Genomic DNA, 21,159 nt, shown 5'->3' with positions numbered 1-21,159 from the left:
ATCATTCTACACCACAACAGAACTACCATATCCTAGAACACCTCCATCTACACCCCCAACAGAACTATCATATCTAGAACACATCCATCTACACCACAACAGAACTATCATATCCTAGAACACAGAAGGTAATAGTGTGCCCCTGACTTGATATGGAGACCGGCAGTTATGGTTAAAGGCCAGTAACGCCTTACATTGTTTCTCCTGATAGCTAGTGTCTAGAAGATATTCCCATCATTTGTTCCAAATGAATACACCACACTCAAAGATTAGGAGCAAGCAGCAGCAGCAGTAGCAGACGTTTCCGTTAAGAGCCTCATGCCTCCCAGATTCCATTTCATGCMTTTGTGCGTTCTGGGAAACACCATTAAAAGCATATTGTCTTCACTTTTGACACAATAATGACTAGCCTTACTACTTTTCACCCTATTCTTCCTGTTACAGAGAGTTCACAGCTTGAACCTGTAGCAGTGTGTACTCATCATTGATGTTGTCCCCCCTGTAGCTCTCGAGTGTGTTGCACAGGAGAGCCGGTGCAACGAGGGCTAGGTGACACGAGAGGGTTAAAAACAGAGCTATCYTTTTTCAGGAGAGTTTTTTTTTTTAGCTCGATGTGGAATTGGGTGGATGTGCTAGCTGTGGGCTAAGCAAGTGTTCTGATTGGGTAGACACATTGTGTTCGTCCCAAATGGCACCCAGCCTCTTTATAGTGCACTAGGTAGCGACTAGGGTGCCATTTGGAACGAACACTCTTGGTATGGCCTATTTTCGTGCCCCCCCACTGATCCTCCAGAGCTTCCTTGTGATTTCAGAAGCAGCTTCACAGGCAGTTTCAGAATATATCTCAACCGCTTTTCACTCGAGGAATGCCAAATGTGCTTTCAGAGTAGGGAGGAATTTGAAAATCATCCCCGCAGGATAGCTGAAGAAGAGATTAATTTTTTTTCATGAAAAACAGGATAACCGAATGGATGAAAGGAATTAAAGCCCGAATGGCTTTAGTCATAGTCATAGTCAACACACGGTGCTCTTTAAAAACCAGGTTTGATGAGAAAATGTCCTAATTTCTTTGTGTATTTTTGCTGTGCGACTCTAGAGGTGTATTCTTATTTGACCCTCCCAGACACAGGAAGCCAGTAGATGCTGACCCGTGTTTCACTTGAACGTTGCGGTAGTGTAATGTGGTCTTCGTCTTCCTCATCACATATACTGAAGAGTCCATTCTGAGGGGAGGAAAGATAAACAACCCCTCCCGACGAGCGACCTGCAGCACACACCCCCCTCACACACCACCCTGTACAGGGCTCCCATGATCTCTGTTGTCGAGGTGACAGCAGTTGCTATGGTAACAGGCAAGTTTATCAGTGAGCGTCTGAAGAGGTCTCTTCTTGCTCTTCCCTCTGTTTATTCTCCTTTTTTCTCTCGTGCGTCTCTCTCTTCTGCCCCTCTCCCTCCCTCTTCTGCCCCTCTCCCTCTCTCTCCTGGCTCTCGCTCTCTCTCTCCTGGCTCTCGCTCTCTCTCTCCTGGCTCTCTCCTGGCTCTCACTCTCTCTCGCTCTCTCCTGGCTCTCTCTCTCCTGGCTCTCTCTCCTGCTTGCCTCTCTCTCACTGGCTTTGCCGTCTCTCTGCTCTCTCCTCTCTCTCTCCTCCCTGTCTCGTCTCTCTGGCTCCTCTCTGGCTCTCTCCTGGGCTCTCTCTGGCTCTTCTCTGGCTCTCTCCTGGCTATCTCCTGCTCCTGGCTTTGCTCTCTCCCTGGCTGCTCTGTCTCTCTCTCCTTCCTGGCTCTCTCCTGCTCTCTTCTCTCTCTCTCTGGCTCTCTCTCTGGCTCTCTGGCTCTCTCTCCTGGCTCTCTCTCTCCTCTCCTGCTCTCTCTCTCTCTGCTTCCTCTCTCTCCTGGCTCTCTCTCTCTCTCCTGGCTCTCCTCTCTCTCCTGGGCTCTCTCTCTCTCCTGGTCTCTCTTCCTGGCTCTCTCTCTGGCTGCTCGCTCCTCCTGGCTCTCTCTCTCTCTCCTGGCTCTTCCTCTCTCTCTCCTGGCTCTCTCTTTTCTCTCTCTCTCTCTCTCTCTCTCTCTTCTTCTTGCTCTCTCTGCTCTCTCCTCTCTCTCTCTCGTCTCTCTCTCTCTCTCTCTCTCTCTCTCTCTCTCTCTCTCTCTCTCTCTCTTCTCTCTCTCTCTCTCTTCTCTCTCTCTCTCTCTCTCTCTTCTCTCTCTAGGCTCGCACTCTCTCTCCCTCCTGGCCTCGCCTCTCTCTCTCTCTCTCCTAGCTCGCTCTCTCTCCTCTCTCCTGGCTCCGCTCTCTCCTGGCTCGCTCTCTCTCTCTCTCCTGGCTCGCTCTCTCTCTCTCGTCCTGGCTCGCTTCTCTCTCCTCTCTTCCTGGCTCGCTCTCTCTCCTCACCTGGCTCGCTCTCGTCTCTCTCTCACCTCTGGCTTCGCTCTCCTCTCATCGTCCTGGTCTCTTCTCCTCCTCTCTCATCCCTTTCTCTCTCTTCTCCTGGCTCTCTCTCTCTCCTCTCCCCTGTCCTCTGTCTCTTCCAGTCTCTTCTCTCGCTCTCTACCTCTCTCCTCTCCCACGTGGGCTCCTCTGCCCCCTCTCTCTCTCTGCAATGATTAGAGTGGTCCAGCTGATTCTTTAAGTGTAGTAGGACAGTTAAACCCAACACTGATTCTTTAAGTGTAGTGGGACAGTAATACCCAACACTGATTCTTTAAGTGTAGTAGGACAGTAATACCCAACACTGATTATTTAAGTGTAGTAGGACAGTAATACCCAACACTGATTATTTAAGTGTAGTAGGACAGTTAAACCCAACACTGATTCTTTCTACCCGAAGTGTTGAGGGGTTGGTTTTTATCAAGTCTAGTGCTTGTATTCAGGCTCATAGGGCTGAGGAAGTGAATAAAGTGCTGTCTCTTTGTACATTTGTTCTTCGTTGTGCAACAATGGACAGATCAACAAGTCTTTACTAACACACAACTGTTATGTATTCTACAGACTGTCTGTTTGGTCAACCAGGTAGATTCATGTGTAAAGTACTGTAGAAATGCATAGGGATATTCTTGCTACATTGTGAATCAAAGCATGTATTGTGTTGTGGTGTGCTTTGACTTTACCAGTAGTTGGTGGTGGAGACTGGTGTCCGGCAGCCATACAGGAGCATGTGATGGGCTGTGTCCATACTGGCATGAGGCTCAAAGTCCACTGAGGGGAAAGAACAACACAGTTACAGGGTTAAAGTCCTTGGCAAAGCACTTGTCTCCACAGGGTTTGTTTTAGGAGGAGAATTCCACTTGTCAAAGACAATTTATGCTAGTCTCCTCTGATTCTTCGAGAATAATGAGGTTGTTTAGACGCCTTCAAATCCAGGATGTTGACTATGTCTTGTTTTTGGATGAAACAACCAGGTCTTCAGAATAAATAAAAAAAGAGACATTTACCTACTGAGTGGACAAAACATTGAGAACACGTTCCTAATATTGAGTTGAACCCCTGCCCGCTTTGGCTCTCAGAACAGCCTCAATTCATCGGGGCATGGACTCTACAAGGTGTTGAAAGCGTTCCCCAGGGATGCTGGCCCATGTTAACTCCAATGCTTCCCACAGTTGTGTCAAGTTGGCTGGCTCTCCTTTTGGTGGTGGACCATTCTTGATACACATGTGAAACTGTTGAGCGTTAAAAACCCAGCAGCGTTGCAGTTCTTGACACAAACTGACACCTACTACCATACTCCGTTCAAAAGGCACTTAAATCTTTTGTCTTGCCCATTCACCCTCTGAATGGCACACATACACAATCCATGTATCAATTGTCTCATGGCTTAAAAATCCTTATTTAACCCGTCTCCTCCCCTTCATCTACACTGATTGAAGTGGATTTAACAAGTGACATCAATAAGGGATCATCACTTTCACCTTGATTCTCCTGGTCAGTCTATGTATTCCTAATGTTTTGTACACTTAGTGTATACAATGCATTCGTTAAGTATTCAGACCCCTTGACTTTTTCCACAATTTGTTACATTACAGCCTTATTCTAAAATGTWTTTTTTTTTTATCCCCCCCCTCATCAATCTACACACAGTACCCCATAATCAAAAAGCAAAAACAATTTTTTTGAAATTTTTAGAAATGAAATATCACGTTTACTTAAGTATTCAGACCCTTCACTCAGTACTTTGTTGAAGCACCTTTGGCAGGGATTACAGCATTGAGTCTTCTTGGGTATGACACTACAAGCTTGGCACACCTGTATTTGGGGAGTTTCTCCCATTCTTCATTGCAAATTATCTCATGGTTGGTCAGGTTGGATGGGGAGCGTTGCTGCACAGCTGTTTTCAGGTCTCTCCAAAGATGTTCGGTCAGGTTCAAGTCCGGGCTCTGGCTGGGCCACCGCTGCGTTGTCTTGGTCGAAGCCACTCCTGCATTGTCTTGGCTATGTACTTAGGGTTGCTATCCTGTTGGAAGGTGAATCTTCGCCCCAGTCTGAGGTCCTGAGTGATCTGGATCAGGTTTTCTTCAAGGATCTCTCTGTACTTTGCGCCGTTCATCTTTGCCTCGATCCTGACTAGTCTCCCAGTCCCTGCCGCTGAATAGCATCCCCACACCATGCTTCACCGTAGGGATGGTAGCAAGTGTCCTCCAGAAGTGACGCTTGGCATTCAGGCCGAAGTGTTCAATCTTGGTTTCATCAGAGCAGAGAATCATTAGGTGCCTTTTGGCAAACTCGAAGCAGGCTGTCATGTGCCTTTTACTGAGGAGTTGCTTCCGTCTGGCTAATCTACCATAAAGGCCTGATTGGTGGTATGCTGCAGAGATGGTTGTCCTTCWGGAAGGTTCTCCCATCTCCACAGAGGAACTCTGGAGCTCACTCAGGGTGATCATTGGTGATCTCCCTGACCAAGGTCCTTCTCCTCCGAGTGGTTTGGTGGTTCCAAACTTCTTCCATTTTAGAATGATGGAGGCCACTGTGTTCTTGGGGACCTTCAATGCTGCAGACATGTTTTGGTACCCTTCACCAGATCTGTGCCTCGACATAAATCCTGTCTCGGGGCTCTACGGACAATTTCTTCGACCTCACGGCTTGGTTTTTTCTGACATTCACTGTCAACTGTGGGACCTTTATATAGACAGGTGTGTGCCTTTCCAAATCATGTCCAATCAATTAAATGTACCACAGGTGGACTCCAGTGAAGTTGTAGAAACATCTCAAGGATGATCAATGGAAACAGGATGCACCTGAGCTCAATTTCAGGTCTCATAGCAAAGGGTCTGAATACTTTTGTAAATAAGGTATGTTTATTTTTAATACATTTGCAAAAAAAAATCGAATAAACCTGTTTTCGCTTTTGTCATTATGGGGTATTGTGTGTAGATTGACGAGGTAAAACAATAATTAAATCATTTTATTAGGTACACCCATCTAGTACCAGGTCAGACAGCCCTTTGCCTCCAGAACAACCTAAATTCTTTGAGGCATGGAAAGAGATCTAACATGTGTGCCAGGAAAACATTCCTCACACCATTACACCACCAGCCTGTACCGTTGACACCAGGCAGGATGGGGCCATGCTGTTTACGCCAAATCCTGACTCTGTAATCAGCATAACGCAACAGGAACCAGGATTCGTCAGACCAGGTAAATCTTTTAGCTGATCGGACTGGAACCCGGTGTGGTCGTCCACTGCAATAGCCCATCTTTGACAAGGACCGACGAGTTGTGCGTTCTGAGATGCCGTTCTGCACACCACTGTTGTACCTGTGCCGTTATTTGCCTGTTAGCTTCCACGATTCTTTCCATTCTCCTTCAAACTCTCATCAACTAACTATTTTCGCCCACAGGACTGCCACTGACTGGATGTTTTCTGTTTGTTGCATCATCGTCGGTAAACCCTAGACACTGAGATACTAGAACCGGCATGCCTGGCACCGATGACCAAACCACGCTCAGGTCACTCGTTTAAGCCCATTTCAATGTTCATTTTAAAAGTAACTGAATGCCTCGATGCCCGTCTGCCTGCTTTATATAGCAAGCCACGGCCACGTGACTCACTGTCTGTAGGAGCGAACAATTTCCGTGAACAGGGTGGTGTATGGCCATGTATATACAGTACATGGCTCTGTGAAAACCTAAAAACAAGCTCAAACAACACAACTGAAAAACAAATTATTGAAAGAGTTCAAAGCTCATATTAAATTGGGGAGTAAATTGAGAAGCGTAGGCTACTGTTTATACTCAGAGCATATATTGAAACATTAAAGGTGACACACCCTTCACTTTTTCTTCTTCATTAGGGAAGCCAAGCACTGCAGGCTTGGCAACGGTAGACGCCGGCGAGAGCTTCAGCTCTGACAGAAAGTCAATGCTCTCTCCACATGAAAGTGATGAAAACCCCCAGGACGGGCTACTTGGCGCAGCCCAGTATAATCTCGGACCTGAATAATGAATGGGGCTTTTCTGACAGCAGGCCGAGYGTGGGGGGGTGCTTCTTTTCTCCTTCATGAATTTTCATAACAGCACCATATGTCAGATTGAGTGTACTGTGTATACAAGGAGAGCAGCAGCAACAGTTTAACGGGTTTTCCTTGAATTCCTGTTTTTTAAGATAACACTTGTTCTTTCTCTATCCTAGCAACGCTATTTGTATGAGTAACAAGGAAATGTCTAAATTGATTTTWTTTWTTTTTTTACTGAAATAAAAGGAGGCCTTTCTTAGCCTTTTAGGTGTATTGTTCGTTTAGTCTAAAAGAGGTTTAAGACTATTCACTCCAGTAACAAATCACATTTTTGGATCACGGTGGTCTGTATTTCTGTGTTGTGAGTTTGGAGGTGACAGCAGAAGCCCCTTAGCTCAGCGGGCTGCCAGCCTTCTATAGCCGCTCTCACCCTGCCCCAGTATCCCTGTGTCCACGGAGACGACACCCCATAATTAGGCAACAAATGCCTTCGCATTAATCACGGCTAAACAGATGTCCTTTACGGGGAGGACTGGCGGCTCATGAGAAACGAGTGAGCGAGAGAGAGAGAGAGACGATGGAGACATCACTCCTCTCTAAAGCCCTGATCTTGCAACAGACAGGCAGCAGCCCTGTAGGCATGGGGCTCGTCCTGGCTCAACCCTATGGCAAGCAATACTGGCTTTATCCGCCTCAGTAGGCTAAGTTAACACAGGGTTAATCTCTCCCACAGGCCCTATTTACTCATTCTCAGTTATTTTTGGAGGGATGTAGATAGTCATATCTGTATGCTTCAGCAAAATATTCTGGTTGTGGTTGGATTTACATTACGGTTGGAGATAAGAATCAGGAAAGTTTGGTTTGGGATACTAAGGCTTGGGGTGTTCAATTCCGCGAGGCCATGTCTTAACCCATGTCGTAACCCGTGGCGTCGAGTTTGTTGTCATAATGAGATTATGCCGATTCAGGCATGTTCTGTTTACAGTACGCAACACAGTGTTGAGAAACTTTAAAAACATGTCACAGTCATTGTGGCTAAGTCTACGGTGTCCTCATAATGTAAGGTTGTGTTTAGTAACATCAAAACAAAGTGTGGTTGTAACTATGTTCTCATAATGTAAGGTTGTGTTTAGTAACATAAATACCAAGTGTGGTTGTACTCTGTTCAATAATGTAAGGTTGTGTTTAGTAACAATCAAAACACAGTTGTGGTTGTAACTATGTTCTCATAATGTAAGGTTGTGTTTAATAACATCAAAAAACAGTGTGGTTGTTAACTATGTTCTCATAATGTAAGGTTGTGTTTAGTAACATCAAAACACAGTGTGGTTGTAACTATGTTCTCATAATAGTGTTTCTGACTGGCTGAAGACATGGTGCAGCGTGTCGTTTCACTCGCGCCGAAAATAAATAGAACGCCGCCGTCCGCATTATCCAAAATAATCCTGTGTAAGTCATTTAGAGAAATTGATCATTACGCCAGGGACTTCCTATATCCATCGACTCTCTCTGTAGTGTCTTTCCCCACTGAGAATTGATGCTAATTGCTAAAGATACATGTGTAAGTAAATCACAAGGACTCTTTTTTTTATATAAATACTGTTTATCTGCTAGATATTGACTACTTCTCTTCTAGTCTTTTCAAGAAACATTTGTGTGTTGAAAATGCCTTAACACTTGTATAATCTATTTTAAACAGACAGACATACCTCACCAGACACACCACTATGGGTTCCTTAACGGTACCCAAACCATAAACAGATCTTCACTTAGTTATCTATAGAGTCATGGTGGAATGCTCTGCTACAGAAGTTACTCAGTTATCTATAGAGTCATGTTATGGTGGAATGATCTGCTACCAGAAGTTACTCAGTTATCTATAGAGTCATGGTGGAATGTCTGCTACCAGAAGTTATACGTTATCTATAGAGTCATGTCATGGTGGAATGTCTGCTACCAGAAGTTACTCAGTTATCTATAGAGTCATGTCATGGTGGAATGACCTGATACCAGAAGTTACTCAGTTATCTATAGAGTCATGTTATGGTGGAATGACCTGATACCAGAAGTTACTCAGTTATCTATAGAGTCATGTCATGGTGGAATGCTCTGCTACCAGAAGTTACTCAGTTATCTATAGAGTCATGGTGGAATGCTCTGCTACCAAGAGTTACTCAGACAAGTTTAGCTTAAAAAACTGATATAAAATACATTATCACAGCGCCTCTCCTATTTCTAAAGATCTGATTGAACTGTACTGTATATAACAATATGAATATGTATCAGGGTCTGTCTATAAACTAGGGTACCCGTTTCCTACGCTGGACAACTTGTTACAGCTATTGATAAGTCATAGATAATAATCTGCCAATTTTTTTCATGTCAATACATTAAGATATAGGGGGGATCATGGCTATATTCAATACAATTCACGAGTTTGATTTAGAACCTGTTTAAGTCTTTATCATGGTTGGTGTCATGACAGATTTGTCCAAAATGTTTGACATAAAACATTACTTTTCTGTCCTTCCATTTATAGCAGTATAAGTTGTCTTTATATCATATTTTAAGCATTAGTCAATTAAATTAGACATTGAACTTTAACCTTGTAAGAATCCTGGATCTAGCTGCCGGACAGTTTTTTTGTATAGAGATATCAGAAATGCAGTGTAACCACGCAACATTTCCTGTCTTCTTATGTTACATAATGGAAACAGTTTTCATGGGCACACAAATTGAATGCTTCTAACCGAAAGAGTCACCTTAACTTGATAATTAAAACCTAAAATCGATACTTTCATTAACGTGGCTTTTCAATAATTGTGCATAATGCTTGATGCGCATTTAGTACACATGGTTAGCAGATGTTAATGCAAGTGTAGCGAAATGCTTGTRCTTCTGGTTCCGACAGAGCAGTAATATCTAACAAGTAACCTAACAGTTTCCCAACAACTACCTWATACACACAAATCTAAAAGGGGTGAATGAGAATATGTACATATAAATATATGGATGAACGACGCAGAGCGGCACAGGCAAGGTGCAATAGATGATATAAAATACAGTATATACATATGATATGAGTAATGTAAGATATGTACACATTATTAAAGCGGCATTATTTAAAGTGGCATTGTTATTAGTGACTAGTGATCCATTTGTCCAGTGATTGTCCAGTGATTGGGTCTCAATGTAGGCAGCGGCTTCTCTGAGTTAGTGATTGCTGTTTAGCAGTCAGATGGCCTTGAGATATAAGCTGTTTTTCAGTCTCTCGGTCCCAGCTTTGATGCACCTGTACTGGACCTCGCATTCTGGATGATAGCGGTGTGAACAGGCAGTGGCGCGGGTGGTTATTGTCTTTGATGATCTTTTTTGCCTTCCTGTGACATCGGGTGCTATAGGTGTCCTGGAGGGCAGGTAGTTTGCCCCCGGTGATGCATTGTGCAGACCACACCACCCTCTGGAGAGCCTTGCGGTTGAGGGCGGTGCAGTTGGGGATACAGCCCGACATGATGCTCTCAATTGTGCATCTGTAAAAGTTTGTGAGGGTTTTAGGTGACAAGACAAATTTCTTCAGCCTCCTGAGGTTGAAGAGGCACTGTTGTGCCTTCTTCACCACACTGTCTGTGTGGATGGACCATTTCAGTTTGTCGTTGATGTGTATGCCGAGGAACTTAAAACTTTCCACCTTCTCCACTGCTGTCCCTTTGATGTGGATGGGGGGTGCTCCCTCTGCTGTTTCCTGAAGTCCACGATCATCTCCTTTGTTTTGTTGACGTTGAGTGAGAGGTTGTTTTCCTGACATCACACTTCAAGTGCCCTCACCTCCTCCCTGTAGGCTGCCTCGTCGTTGTTGGTAATCAAGCCCACTACTGTTGTGTCGTCTGCAAACTTCATGATTGAGTTGGAAGCGTGCATGGTCACACAGTCATGGGTGAACAGGGAGTACAGGAGGGGGCTGAGCACGCACCCTTGTGGGGCCCCAGTGTTGAGGGTCAGCGAGGTGGAGGGTCACCACCTGGGGGCGGCCCGTCAGAAAGTCCAGGACCCAATTGCACACGGCGGGATTGAGACCCAGGGCCTCAAGCTTAAGGATAAGCTTGGAGGGTACTACGGTGTTGAATGCTGAGCTGTAGGCAATGAACAGCATTCTTACATAGGTATTCCTCTTGTCCAGATGGGATAGGGCAGTGTGATGGCGATTGCATCGTCTGTGGACCTGTTGGGGCGGTATACAAACTGAAGTGGGTCTAGGGTGTCCGGTAAGGTGGAGGTGATATGATCCTTGACTAGTCTCTCAAAGCACTTCATGAGAGACCACTGTTAAATGCAGTGGTTTGCGCTTTCAGTTTTACGCAAATGTCGCCATCCATCCACGGTTTCTGGTTAGGGTAGGTTTTAATAGTCACAGTGGGTACAACATCTCCAATACACTTCATAATAAAAACACTCACTGAGTCAGCGTTTAAGTCGATGTTATTCTCTGAGGCTGACCGGAATATATCCCAGTCCGCGTAATCAAAACCATCTTGAAGCGTGGATTCCGATTGGTCAGACCAGCATTGAATTGTTCTTGTCACTGGTACATCCTGTTTGAGTTTCTGCCTACAAGACGGTATGTGCAAGATGGCGTCGTGGTCGGATTTTGCCAAAGGGAGTGCGGGGGTGGGCTTTGTATGCATCGCAGAACATCATCTGTTGTTGTCTGCTTGATTTACAGCAGGGTCTCGTTAGATTTAAGAGAAAGCATCAAGGTAATAAATTCATGTTTGCATATGTTTTTGTGCCTGGGATTGGACACAGTCTACTGTGTTAAATTGTGTCGGATAGACTACAGAACAACACCCAACGCTCTTCCTATTCATTATTCTGGATATAATTAACACAATATGATCTGGTCATGAAATAACATGACAAATACATTGTTTTTTCATGTTAGGCTACTTCAAAAACTGCAGGTCTATTTGAACTTGAATTTGGAGCTCCGAAATGAAAGTACTGGAATAGGCCTAACTTGAAAATCAGACATTTCCTCAATTTGGTGCTTGAAAAGTTCTTGTAATTTATTGTAGACAATTTATAAGTTCTCCTGCTCCCTTATAATGATCTATGATTCCATTTCTTATCCGTTTTTTGTGCGAGATGTGGCCACTTTCGTTTGTTTCCCGCCTCTTCAATTGAAGGGTGTTGCGCTACTCTGTTGCGGTAAAAATCACGTATGGTTATTATGATGACGAAAACATTAGGGAGTTGGCTTCAACTTGTCTTTCCATACAAATACATCTATTTTTAAAAAAGGAACCCGTTTTTTTTATTATCACTTTCTCATTATAAAACCAGAGATAGTGAGATTAATGATACCGCTATTCATGGCTATATTATGTGTGCCAGTTATAGAAGAATCGCTATGCATCCAATCTATTTAGTCAGGAAACATCCTAATTATTCTCACAATGTAATAATCATCTGAATATCAATGCATTGGCAAGGCTTAAAACATACATTTTTCTTTATACTTTTTGGGAGGGTGTGTGTGTGTGTGTGTGTGTGTGTGTGTGTGTGTGTGTGTGTGTGTGTGTGCGCGCTCCGGTCAAATACGATTTAACAGGATTGAAGACAGAGAGTTCTCTTTATTGTTACATGCCAGTGATGGGAGTGGAATGTGGTTGGCTGAGAATCTGGGATGGGAAGTAATCTTGTTGGGAAACCTAAGCTGGACAAACAGTGTCTGCAGGGCTAACTCCTGCCTTCCCATAAACCCAGGCTCATAGACAACACACTGGGATAGGCCAGCGGGATTAAGGGTCACTGTGGCGTTATGGGATTTCATTCACCCTGCCACTTGGTCAAAGACAAAATAAATTGGTGCTTATGAGAGGACGGTTGCCCATAACAACAGGAAGGGGGGGTTAATATATTATAGAAAAGTGGGTCGAAAAATGGGGGACGAAAAGTAAATATCCTAGGAAATATATGCTAGAGAGAGTTTGAGAATGGATTTTGGGTGAGCTCCTTAAATCGTATCGCTGGTTTGATTCCCGAGACCTAGACTGAGGAACATTGGAATTTGCAAACAACATATTTCACTGCACATATCCGGTGTGACAATACAATATATATATCGCTTTTTTTTTACTACATTTTATTCGTTTTTGACATTTAACAAATCACTTACATTGGACCAAGACTGTGTAACCAGATTCCTTTAAGAATTGGGTAAAGAATACTCACCGATATAGGCATCCCTGGTTGTCGGTACTGGAACGGCCACACACAAATAGGTGTCAGACTGAAACGACACAGGACACAGTGTGAGAACAAATGCTTCGCTTAGTTACAGAGCAAAAAAGATCCATAAAGTTATGGTTAAAAAAAACATGTTAAATCATTTTAAAATTAATAGTGTTTAAAATAAATAAAGTGATTAAAATAAATAGTGGTACAAATAAATTGTGTTCATATAAATTGTGTTCAAATAAATACAATTGTATATTTATTATTCTCCTTGTTTATAATCCATCAATAACAACCAATATTGTTTGTATCGGGCTCCCGAGTGGCGTAGCAGTCTAAGGCACAGTCTAAGGCAGTCTCAGTGCTTGAGGCGTCACTACAGACCCTGGTTCGATTCCACGCTGTATCACAACCGGCCCGTGATTGGGAGTCCAATAGGGCGGCGCACAATTGGCCCAGGTAGGCCSTTATTGTAAGTAAGAATATGTTCTTAACTGACTTGCCTAGTTAAATAATAAAATACATATATATATTTATATACAGCTGCCGGTTTGTTTTACTTCTAATCAAGATACTAAACATTGTTTCACCATGACAGATTCTCTAAAATTCAAAGAGAGTCCTCAGATATTAGGCGGATTATCGAGTGCAGATACTGAAGCAAAAGTTAAATCCTCGCTCACTTGAAGTCGGGCAGTTTAATATACGAGTGAACATGACTCTTAAATCACCCTGGCGCCGACCTTGCGTAACACGGGGAGAACTATATTTCCTGCGGGGAGTGAAGACAATAGCACTTCATCAAGACAAAAGACATGACACAGAGCTCTGTGTCCAACCCTGGAGCATCTCTCTCTCTCCTGAAGAGTGACCTCTTCATCTGTGGCCGAGTTAAAACACTCTACAGTGACTGAAAATAACTCTTCTCTCATTTGTATCATCTTTCTCTTTATTCCTCAGGTCTCCAGCAGCCTAGCCTAYATGTACTGTAACGTTCGTTGTCGTTGCTTAAATAACAACTAGTGGCCGTTGAATGGAGGAGAGGAAGAAAATGGCAGCCGTAGTTCCCTGGGAACAGGTCGTTTAAGTGACATATTTGTAATAAACATGACAGGAAGTCATTTCCAGGGAAATGGTGCAATTGCTTAGTTATAGCTGATGGCTTTCGGCTGTCATTTATCATTCTATTGGGCTTCTATTGGGCTTCTATTCTCCTGCTGCAGCAACACGGTCAAATTATTAAATCAATTCCAGGGGACTGAATATTTCTCTCTCTGTCTCTCTCTCTCTCTCTCTCTCTCTGTCTCTCTCTGTCTCTCTCTGTCTCTCTCTGTCTCTCTCTGTCTCTCTCTGTCTCTCTCTGTCTCTCTCTGTCTCTCTCTGTCTCTCTGTGATGGCTGTATCTAACTCAGAGTTATTGTAAAAGGTCAGCGTGCATGTTTCTTTCTTGGCACAGCTGGCTTTCTTTCAAAATGGTGTCTCAACAGTTGAGAATTCTCCAGACAAATTCTGTCAGAATGACAATTTGGGGTCTCCCAAGTGGCGCAGTGGTCTAAGGCACTGCATCACAGTGCTAGCTGTGCCACTAGAGATTCTGGGTTCGAGTCCAGGCTCTGTCGCAGCCGGCCACGACCGGGAGACCCATGGGGCGGCGCACAATTGGCCCAGTGTCGTCCGGGTTAGGGGAGGTTTGGCCGGCAGGGATGTTCTTGTCCCATCGTGCACTAGCGATTCCTGTGGCGGGCCGGGCACAGACACGSTGACACGGTCGCCAGGTGTACGGTGTTTCCTCAAACACAATGGTRCGTCTGGCTTTCGGGTTAAGTGGGCAGTGCGGCTTGGTTGGGTTGTGTTTCAGAGGACGCACGGCTCTCGACCTTCGCCTCTCCCGAGTCCGTACAGGAGTTGCAGCAATGAGACAAGACTAACTACCAATTGGATCCCACGAAATCGGGGAGAAAAAGGGGTTAAAACTATATATATAATAAATAAATAAAAGAATGCCAACTTGATGTGGGCCTATTAGAACAAAATAGAGCCGATGTTCGATGACCAGATTAATAATAAAAAACCATAGCCAAATATTTAAATTTGATTACTGGTCGATCTCAATTTCCCATTTCACACTAATGAGCCAAGCCAAACCATGCTGTACTGGGCTAGTCTGGTTACACATCCACCATAGTTGCTGCAATAAGATAAAGAAACCATCTGAACCAACACAGTACAGCTCAGATCCACACAACACAGTACAGCTCAGATCCACACAACACAGTACAGCTCAGATCCACACAACACAGTGAAAAGGGTACAGATAAAATGTTGACAAAAGAAGCTTCGGAGAAAGTGAATAAACACTGGCTCAATGCTATCTAATGAAAGGAAAGGGGGATACCTAGTCAGTTGTATGTATTCAACTGAAATGTGTCTTCTGCATTTAACCCAACCCCTCTGAATCAGAGGTTGCCTTAATCGACATCCACGTCTTCGGCGCCCGGGGAACAGTGGGTTAATGGCCTTGTTCAGGGGCAGAACGACAGATTTTTTACCTTGCCAGCGCTGGGATTTGATCCAGCAACCTTTCGGTTACTGGCCCAATGCTCTAGGCTACCTGCCGAAGAACCAGTGAACTGGCTCAATGCTATCTGATGAACAGCCAGTGAACTGGCTCAATGCTATCTGATGAACAGCCAGTGGAAACTGGCTCAAATGCTATCTGATGAACAGCCAGTGAACTGGCTCAATGCTATCTGATGAACAGCCAGTGAACTGGCTCAATGCTATCTGATGAACAGCCAGTGAACTGGCTCAATGCTATCTGATGGGCCAGAGAAAGGGCACCTCCCTATAGATCGAGGGGTAGGCAAAATACAACACACGGGTCGGATCTGGCCAGCGAACCCATTCAAACTGGGTCCCGGGAGGTTTCCCCAAAAAATGACACACTATATTATTTATTTATTTATTTTGGGGRAAAACAACACTCCAGCCACTCTTGAACATTTAAAACTAGATTAAAAAAATATCCCAAAATTATAATGGACCTTTTTCTGGCCCGCAAGTTGATTTTCACAAACGCATAGGTCCCAAAAAAATCTGTGCAGCCTTCCGTTGAATTTTAAAATCCCAATGTGGCCCTTGAGCCAAAAGGTTTGCCCACCCCTGCGATAGATCAATAGCACAACAGTACGAGCTGACCACTAAGTTAAGAGAGTTTAAGGTTTGTCTTCTCTGAGATGTTCTACAAGCCAGTAATCCCCCTTCAGCATTCACAGTTATCAGCCAACACTTGCCATGGATGAATCATTGGCGGATGACTCACACAGACCTGCACTGAGAATAATAATAGCTCACCCTCCCCTCTTCCCTCAACTCTCACATACACAAACAAAACAGTCCCAAGAAGACGCAAAGCACGGAGCCCGTTGACAACAGTTCCACCATCGTGTAAAAACTGAACTCTAACTGTTTCTCACTAGCCTAAACACGGGCTTGGCTTTTGGAGAAAAGAGAGAGAGAGCGAGAGAGAGAGCGCGATAGAGAGCGAGCGAGAGAGAGCGGGTAGAGAGGGGAGAGAGGAGAGAGAGAGAAAATAGTGATAAACCAGAGATCTTCCTCTCTGTGGTTTTCTCTGCACATTGCAGCAGCAGGAAAAACACCGGAGGCTGAGGAGCCAATTAGCTCTTGTCTGCAACAGAGAGTCAACTTTAATGACTGCATTACTGTAGGATCAATACGGGCCAAACAAACACAGCAGGAGGACTGGCCCCTGACACAACCCCATGAGGAAATCATGTACAGCCACACACTGAGCGAGAAAAACATTGTACGGCCATCATCAACATACCTTCCTGATATGAACAAAGCAAAGCGTCAAGTTTTTCTGCACATAGGAAGGAGATGTCTGTCAAGTCTATGAATATTAATATATTAGTCACTGTCTAACCTTTATTCGCCGATMGAAGTCTCGATAAAATCTCTTTGACATTAAAGACCTAAATGCTAGTCAGACTAATTTTGCATCATGGAGAATGATCACTGATTTTCATAAATGGTTGAATAGCCTAACAGGCTATGTAGACTAGTGTAGATAGTGTTCTTTGAAAACACATGTAAATAAATGTAAAACTGAACCCTCAAACCATTGAGCGGGGGGGACAAACTAGATCTGACAGACACTGGGTTGGTTTGGGTTTACCACAGGGTTGTTTTGACTGTCAGAAACATGGGGACTCACCACCGTGGGGGACACCCCCGGCATGCGGACATCCAGGGAAAAGTTGCCTGATTTAGACAGGACCGTGGGTTGTCTCGTCCTGGTAGTGCAGTCGCTGGGCTCCGAAGAGGCACTTTCCTGATACCTGTCCGATGGGGACAACAGTGAGAGAAGACGTTGTTAGTGGAAAGCGACAAAACAACCTCGGAGAAAACTATTGCTAATGAGAGAACCTAACAAACAGCCTGATGAGTTGAGGAACTCATCAGTTTGGAAGGAACATCAGTTGAGGAACTCAAGTTTGGAAGATAATGAGCGTACTTCACATACAAACACCTAAGACTCAAGAGGGAAACGGAAAGAACACCTCCAGAAAAGTAGGTTAAATGAAGATACAATTCTTTATAGAATTACTTATAGGCCAATCTGCAATTGACTGATASTAATCTACCCAAAAGGCTATTTGTGTGGTCACCATGTATGTTGATGCTGTAGCCACCTCCTGGGTCATTTGTTTGTTAATCATGTAGCCATACAAACATGTGACAAACACATCCGGCTTCCAGTACCTTGTACCTACAGCAGGCTAATTGCCTACTGCAAACACGTTTTAAATGCGATATAATTGTATAATAAACAAAACAAAAAATGCATGAATTCAACATCGATCAAAAAAAGACTAACTTATAAAAYATTGATTTAGAACTGCATTAAACTTGTCAAATCTATTTATTTCACAAGTACACTGAGCTATTTCAAATTAATTAAAAAACTTATAATACATCAACTCTAGCAGAACACAATCAAAGAACACTCGAGATTTCCAAGCGACATCTGTTCGCACCACTCACATGACCCCACTAAATCTGCCTTTTCCTTTCAATTGCATTTCAAAACCCCTCCAAAAAAATCAGAACTGTCCTTACCTTTTAAACCTGTGCAGGGGGTTAGTGGCACCGTCCAGGCTATGGCTTTGACAGATGAGCGTCAGCACCACCACGCCACAAACAAGGACTCCCATCTCTGACTCTAGCCTCTTGTCAAGCGCTCCCTATTCCTGCTTCTAGCCTGCCGGTTAACTGTAGAAGACTGGGCGCTGAGCAGAGCGTCACAGTGCTGTGTCTGGGATCAGCTGTGGAGCCTCACTGACGCTGAGCGAGAGAGAGGAAGTAACCAAACAAACAGTAGCAGGTTCCTGGATCAGGGTTAAGACAGATGGAAGAGCCAGATGGAAGGGTTGTTCCTGTTGGCAGTTCACACGCTGGGGACTGAAGGAGTAGGAGGAGGTTGTGGCTGTGGTTGTGCGCAACACTCCTCTTCTCCAGGCTCCAGGCCACTAGGGCTAGGTGTTCCTTTGTATTTTCTCTGCYTTTCCGAGTGAACTGAGCACACAGAGGCGGGACTACCCTCTAGCGCTCCCTCCCCCTTCCTCTCTACTCCTCTTCTCTTCGGTCTTCTCGTCTGGCACAAGTGGCTGTAACGCGGCACCTTTCCACTCTCCTCTTAGCACCCAAGTTATCCAGTGAGAGAAGAGGCGAGTAAATGTGAAGAGTGGCTGGTGTTCAGAGGTGACAGAGAGATGAGATGAAAGGAAGAGTAGATCAGAGTAGATGGAGGGAAGAGGCGAGGAGGGCGAGGAGGGCGCAGCGTCGGTCTCCAGTCACAACCTGTAAAAATAGAAGCAGACGTGCTCAACAAGAGGGGGGGTGACTAGATGACTAACGTGCCACTGACTCTGCCTGCCTGTCTGCCTGCTAGCGCAAACCGCTACCCCCCCCCCAAGCTAATGCTCCAGCGGGTTCTTTAATATACTACCATTATCATAAGATGCAACACGGAAATGCTAGTTGTTAGCGTTAGTGCCCATCTCTTCAGATGATTGAGCAGCTAAGGGTGTTTGAGTTGGGGGGGTAACGGTTGGTTGGGAATCACATGCTATCTCTCCTTGCCTTTAAAATGTCATTAAATATAGATGACAGTGTACACACTCTGCAGTGCTGCTACTGTGCTGAATCCGCCGACGGTAGCAGCTTCTATTTACTCTATTCTGTGGGCTTGTCCGGGATGTGAAAGCGGAGGGATAGAGGGGAGAGAAGGAGAAGCCGCAGTAATCCAATCAAATTTCCCCGGGGGATTCACACCCTTATTAAGGAGATCCAGTTGGTCACCAGCAGGAGCAGACAGCTAGTATAGAAAAGACTGTCAAGGAGACCTATACCATACCTTACTATACTCTACCTTACTATACTACACCGTACTATACTATACCTTACTATACTATGCTATACACGACCGTGCTATACTATACATTGCTATTCCATACTATAGTATAACTGTCCATACTATACCGTACTATACCTGTCGATACTATACCTGTCTATTCCTTGCTATACTACACCTTGCTATACTATACCATACAATCCCCGTCTATACCATCCATGTCTATAATATACCATACCTTACTATACCTGTCTATACTATACCTTACGAAACTATACCTTTCTATACTATCCCTGTCTACACTACACCTATCCCTGTCTATACACTATACCGGTCTATACTATCCCGGTCTATATTATACCTTACCATACACTATATCTGTCTAAACTATACCTTACTATACCTTACCTTGCTATACCTTTCTATACTATACCTTTCTATACTATACCTGTCTATACTATGCTACATCTTACTACACCACACCTTGCTATACAAAACCTTGCTATACAAAACATTGCTACACTATACCTTATTATATCTTACTATACCTTTCTGTACTACACCTTACTGTACTATACCTTGCTATAGTCTGCTAAATGACTTAAATGTAAATGTAAATGTATACTATACCTTACTACACATTGCTATACTATACTTTACTATACCATACCGTCTACATTATGCTACATCTTATTACACTACTATACCTTGCTGTAATAACATTGCTATATTATACCTTACTAAACCTTATGTCATACTATACTATCCATAGATAGTACATGTCTATACTAAACCATACTATAGATTGCTGTACTATATATGTCTATACTATACCTGTCTATACTATACTTTACTATACCTCATTATACTATACTAACCTTACTATATTTTACTATATGTTAATATAGTATATGTTAATATACTATACATGCCTATACTATACCTTAATATAGCTTACTATATTATACCTGTCCATACTATACCTTACCATATTATACTAAAACATATTATACTAAAACTATACCTCATTATACTATACTAACCTTACTATATTTTACTATATGTTAATATAGTATATATTAATATACTATATAGGCCTATACTATACCTTACTATATTATACCTTACTATACCTTACTAACCTATACCTTACCAACCTATAACTTACTTTACTATACCTTATTACACCTTACTACGCCTTGCCTTACTGTACTATACCTCACTATATCTGTCCATACAATACCTTACTATACTTGTCTATACTATACCTTAATATACCTCATTATACTATACCTTATTATACTATAGCTTACTATATTATACCTTACTATACCATACCGTTCACTACCGTGCTATACTATACCTTGCTATACCTGTCTAAAATATACCTTACTATAACTTACTATACCTTACTGCACTATACCTTACTATACCTGCCTATACCTTAATATACCACATTATACTATACCTTACTATATTATACTAAACCTTACTATACAAAACCTTACAATATTATACTAAATCTTACTATATTATACTATATCTTAATATACTATACCTTACTATATATGTTCATACTATACCTTGCTATACCTCATTATACTATACGTTACTATATTATACTAAACCTTACTATATTATACTATATCTTAATACCTACATCGTAATATACTATACCTTACTATATTATACTATGCCTTAATATATTATACCTGTATATACCTTACTAAACCTTGCTATATGTTACCTTACTGTACTATACCGTACTATACCTGTCCATACTATACATGTCCATACAATACCTTACTATACCTCATTATACTATAACTTACCTAACTTTACCTGTCTATACTATACCTTACTATAACTTACAATACTATAACTTACTGTACTWTACCTTACTATACATGGCTATACCTTCCTATACTATACCTTACTAAACTATACCTTAATATACTATACCTGTCCATACTATACCTGGTCTATACTATACATGTCTATACTATACCTGTCTATACTATACCTGTCTATACTATACCTCA

General features: G+C 43.1%; 1 protein-coding gene across 1 annotated transcript in view; it reads right to left on the bottom strand.

Moving 5' to 3' along the window:
* Positions 1-21,159, bottom strand: part of pam (peptidylglycine alpha-amidating monooxygenase) — a 154,807-nt gene that overhangs the window by 115,271 nt on the left and 18,377 nt on the right. Inside the window, exons 3-6 of the mRNA XM_070439610.1 lie at positions 17,824-18,564; positions 16,919-17,042; positions 12,679-12,736; positions 3,109-3,196 (exon numbers count right to left, since the gene is read on the bottom strand). Coding sequence (XP_070295711.1) covers positions 3,109-3,196; positions 12,679-12,736; positions 16,919-17,042; positions 17,824-17,918 — 365 coding nt within the window. The 5' untranslated portion in view covers positions 17,919-18,564. The remainder of the gene's footprint in view (positions 1-3,108; positions 3,197-12,678; positions 12,737-16,918; positions 17,043-17,823; positions 18,565-21,159) is intronic.

The sequence above is a fragment of the Salvelinus sp. IW2-2015 genome, linkage group LG4q.1:29, assembly GCF_002910315.2.
Source record: "Salvelinus sp. IW2-2015 linkage group LG4q.1:29, ASM291031v2, whole genome shotgun sequence".
NCBI classification, from domain to species: domain Eukaryota; kingdom Metazoa; phylum Chordata; class Actinopteri; order Salmoniformes; family Salmonidae; genus Salvelinus; species Salvelinus sp. IW2-2015.
The sequence above is the reverse complement of the archived record's forward strand: the minus strand, read 5'-3'. Positions and strand labels throughout refer to the sequence as shown.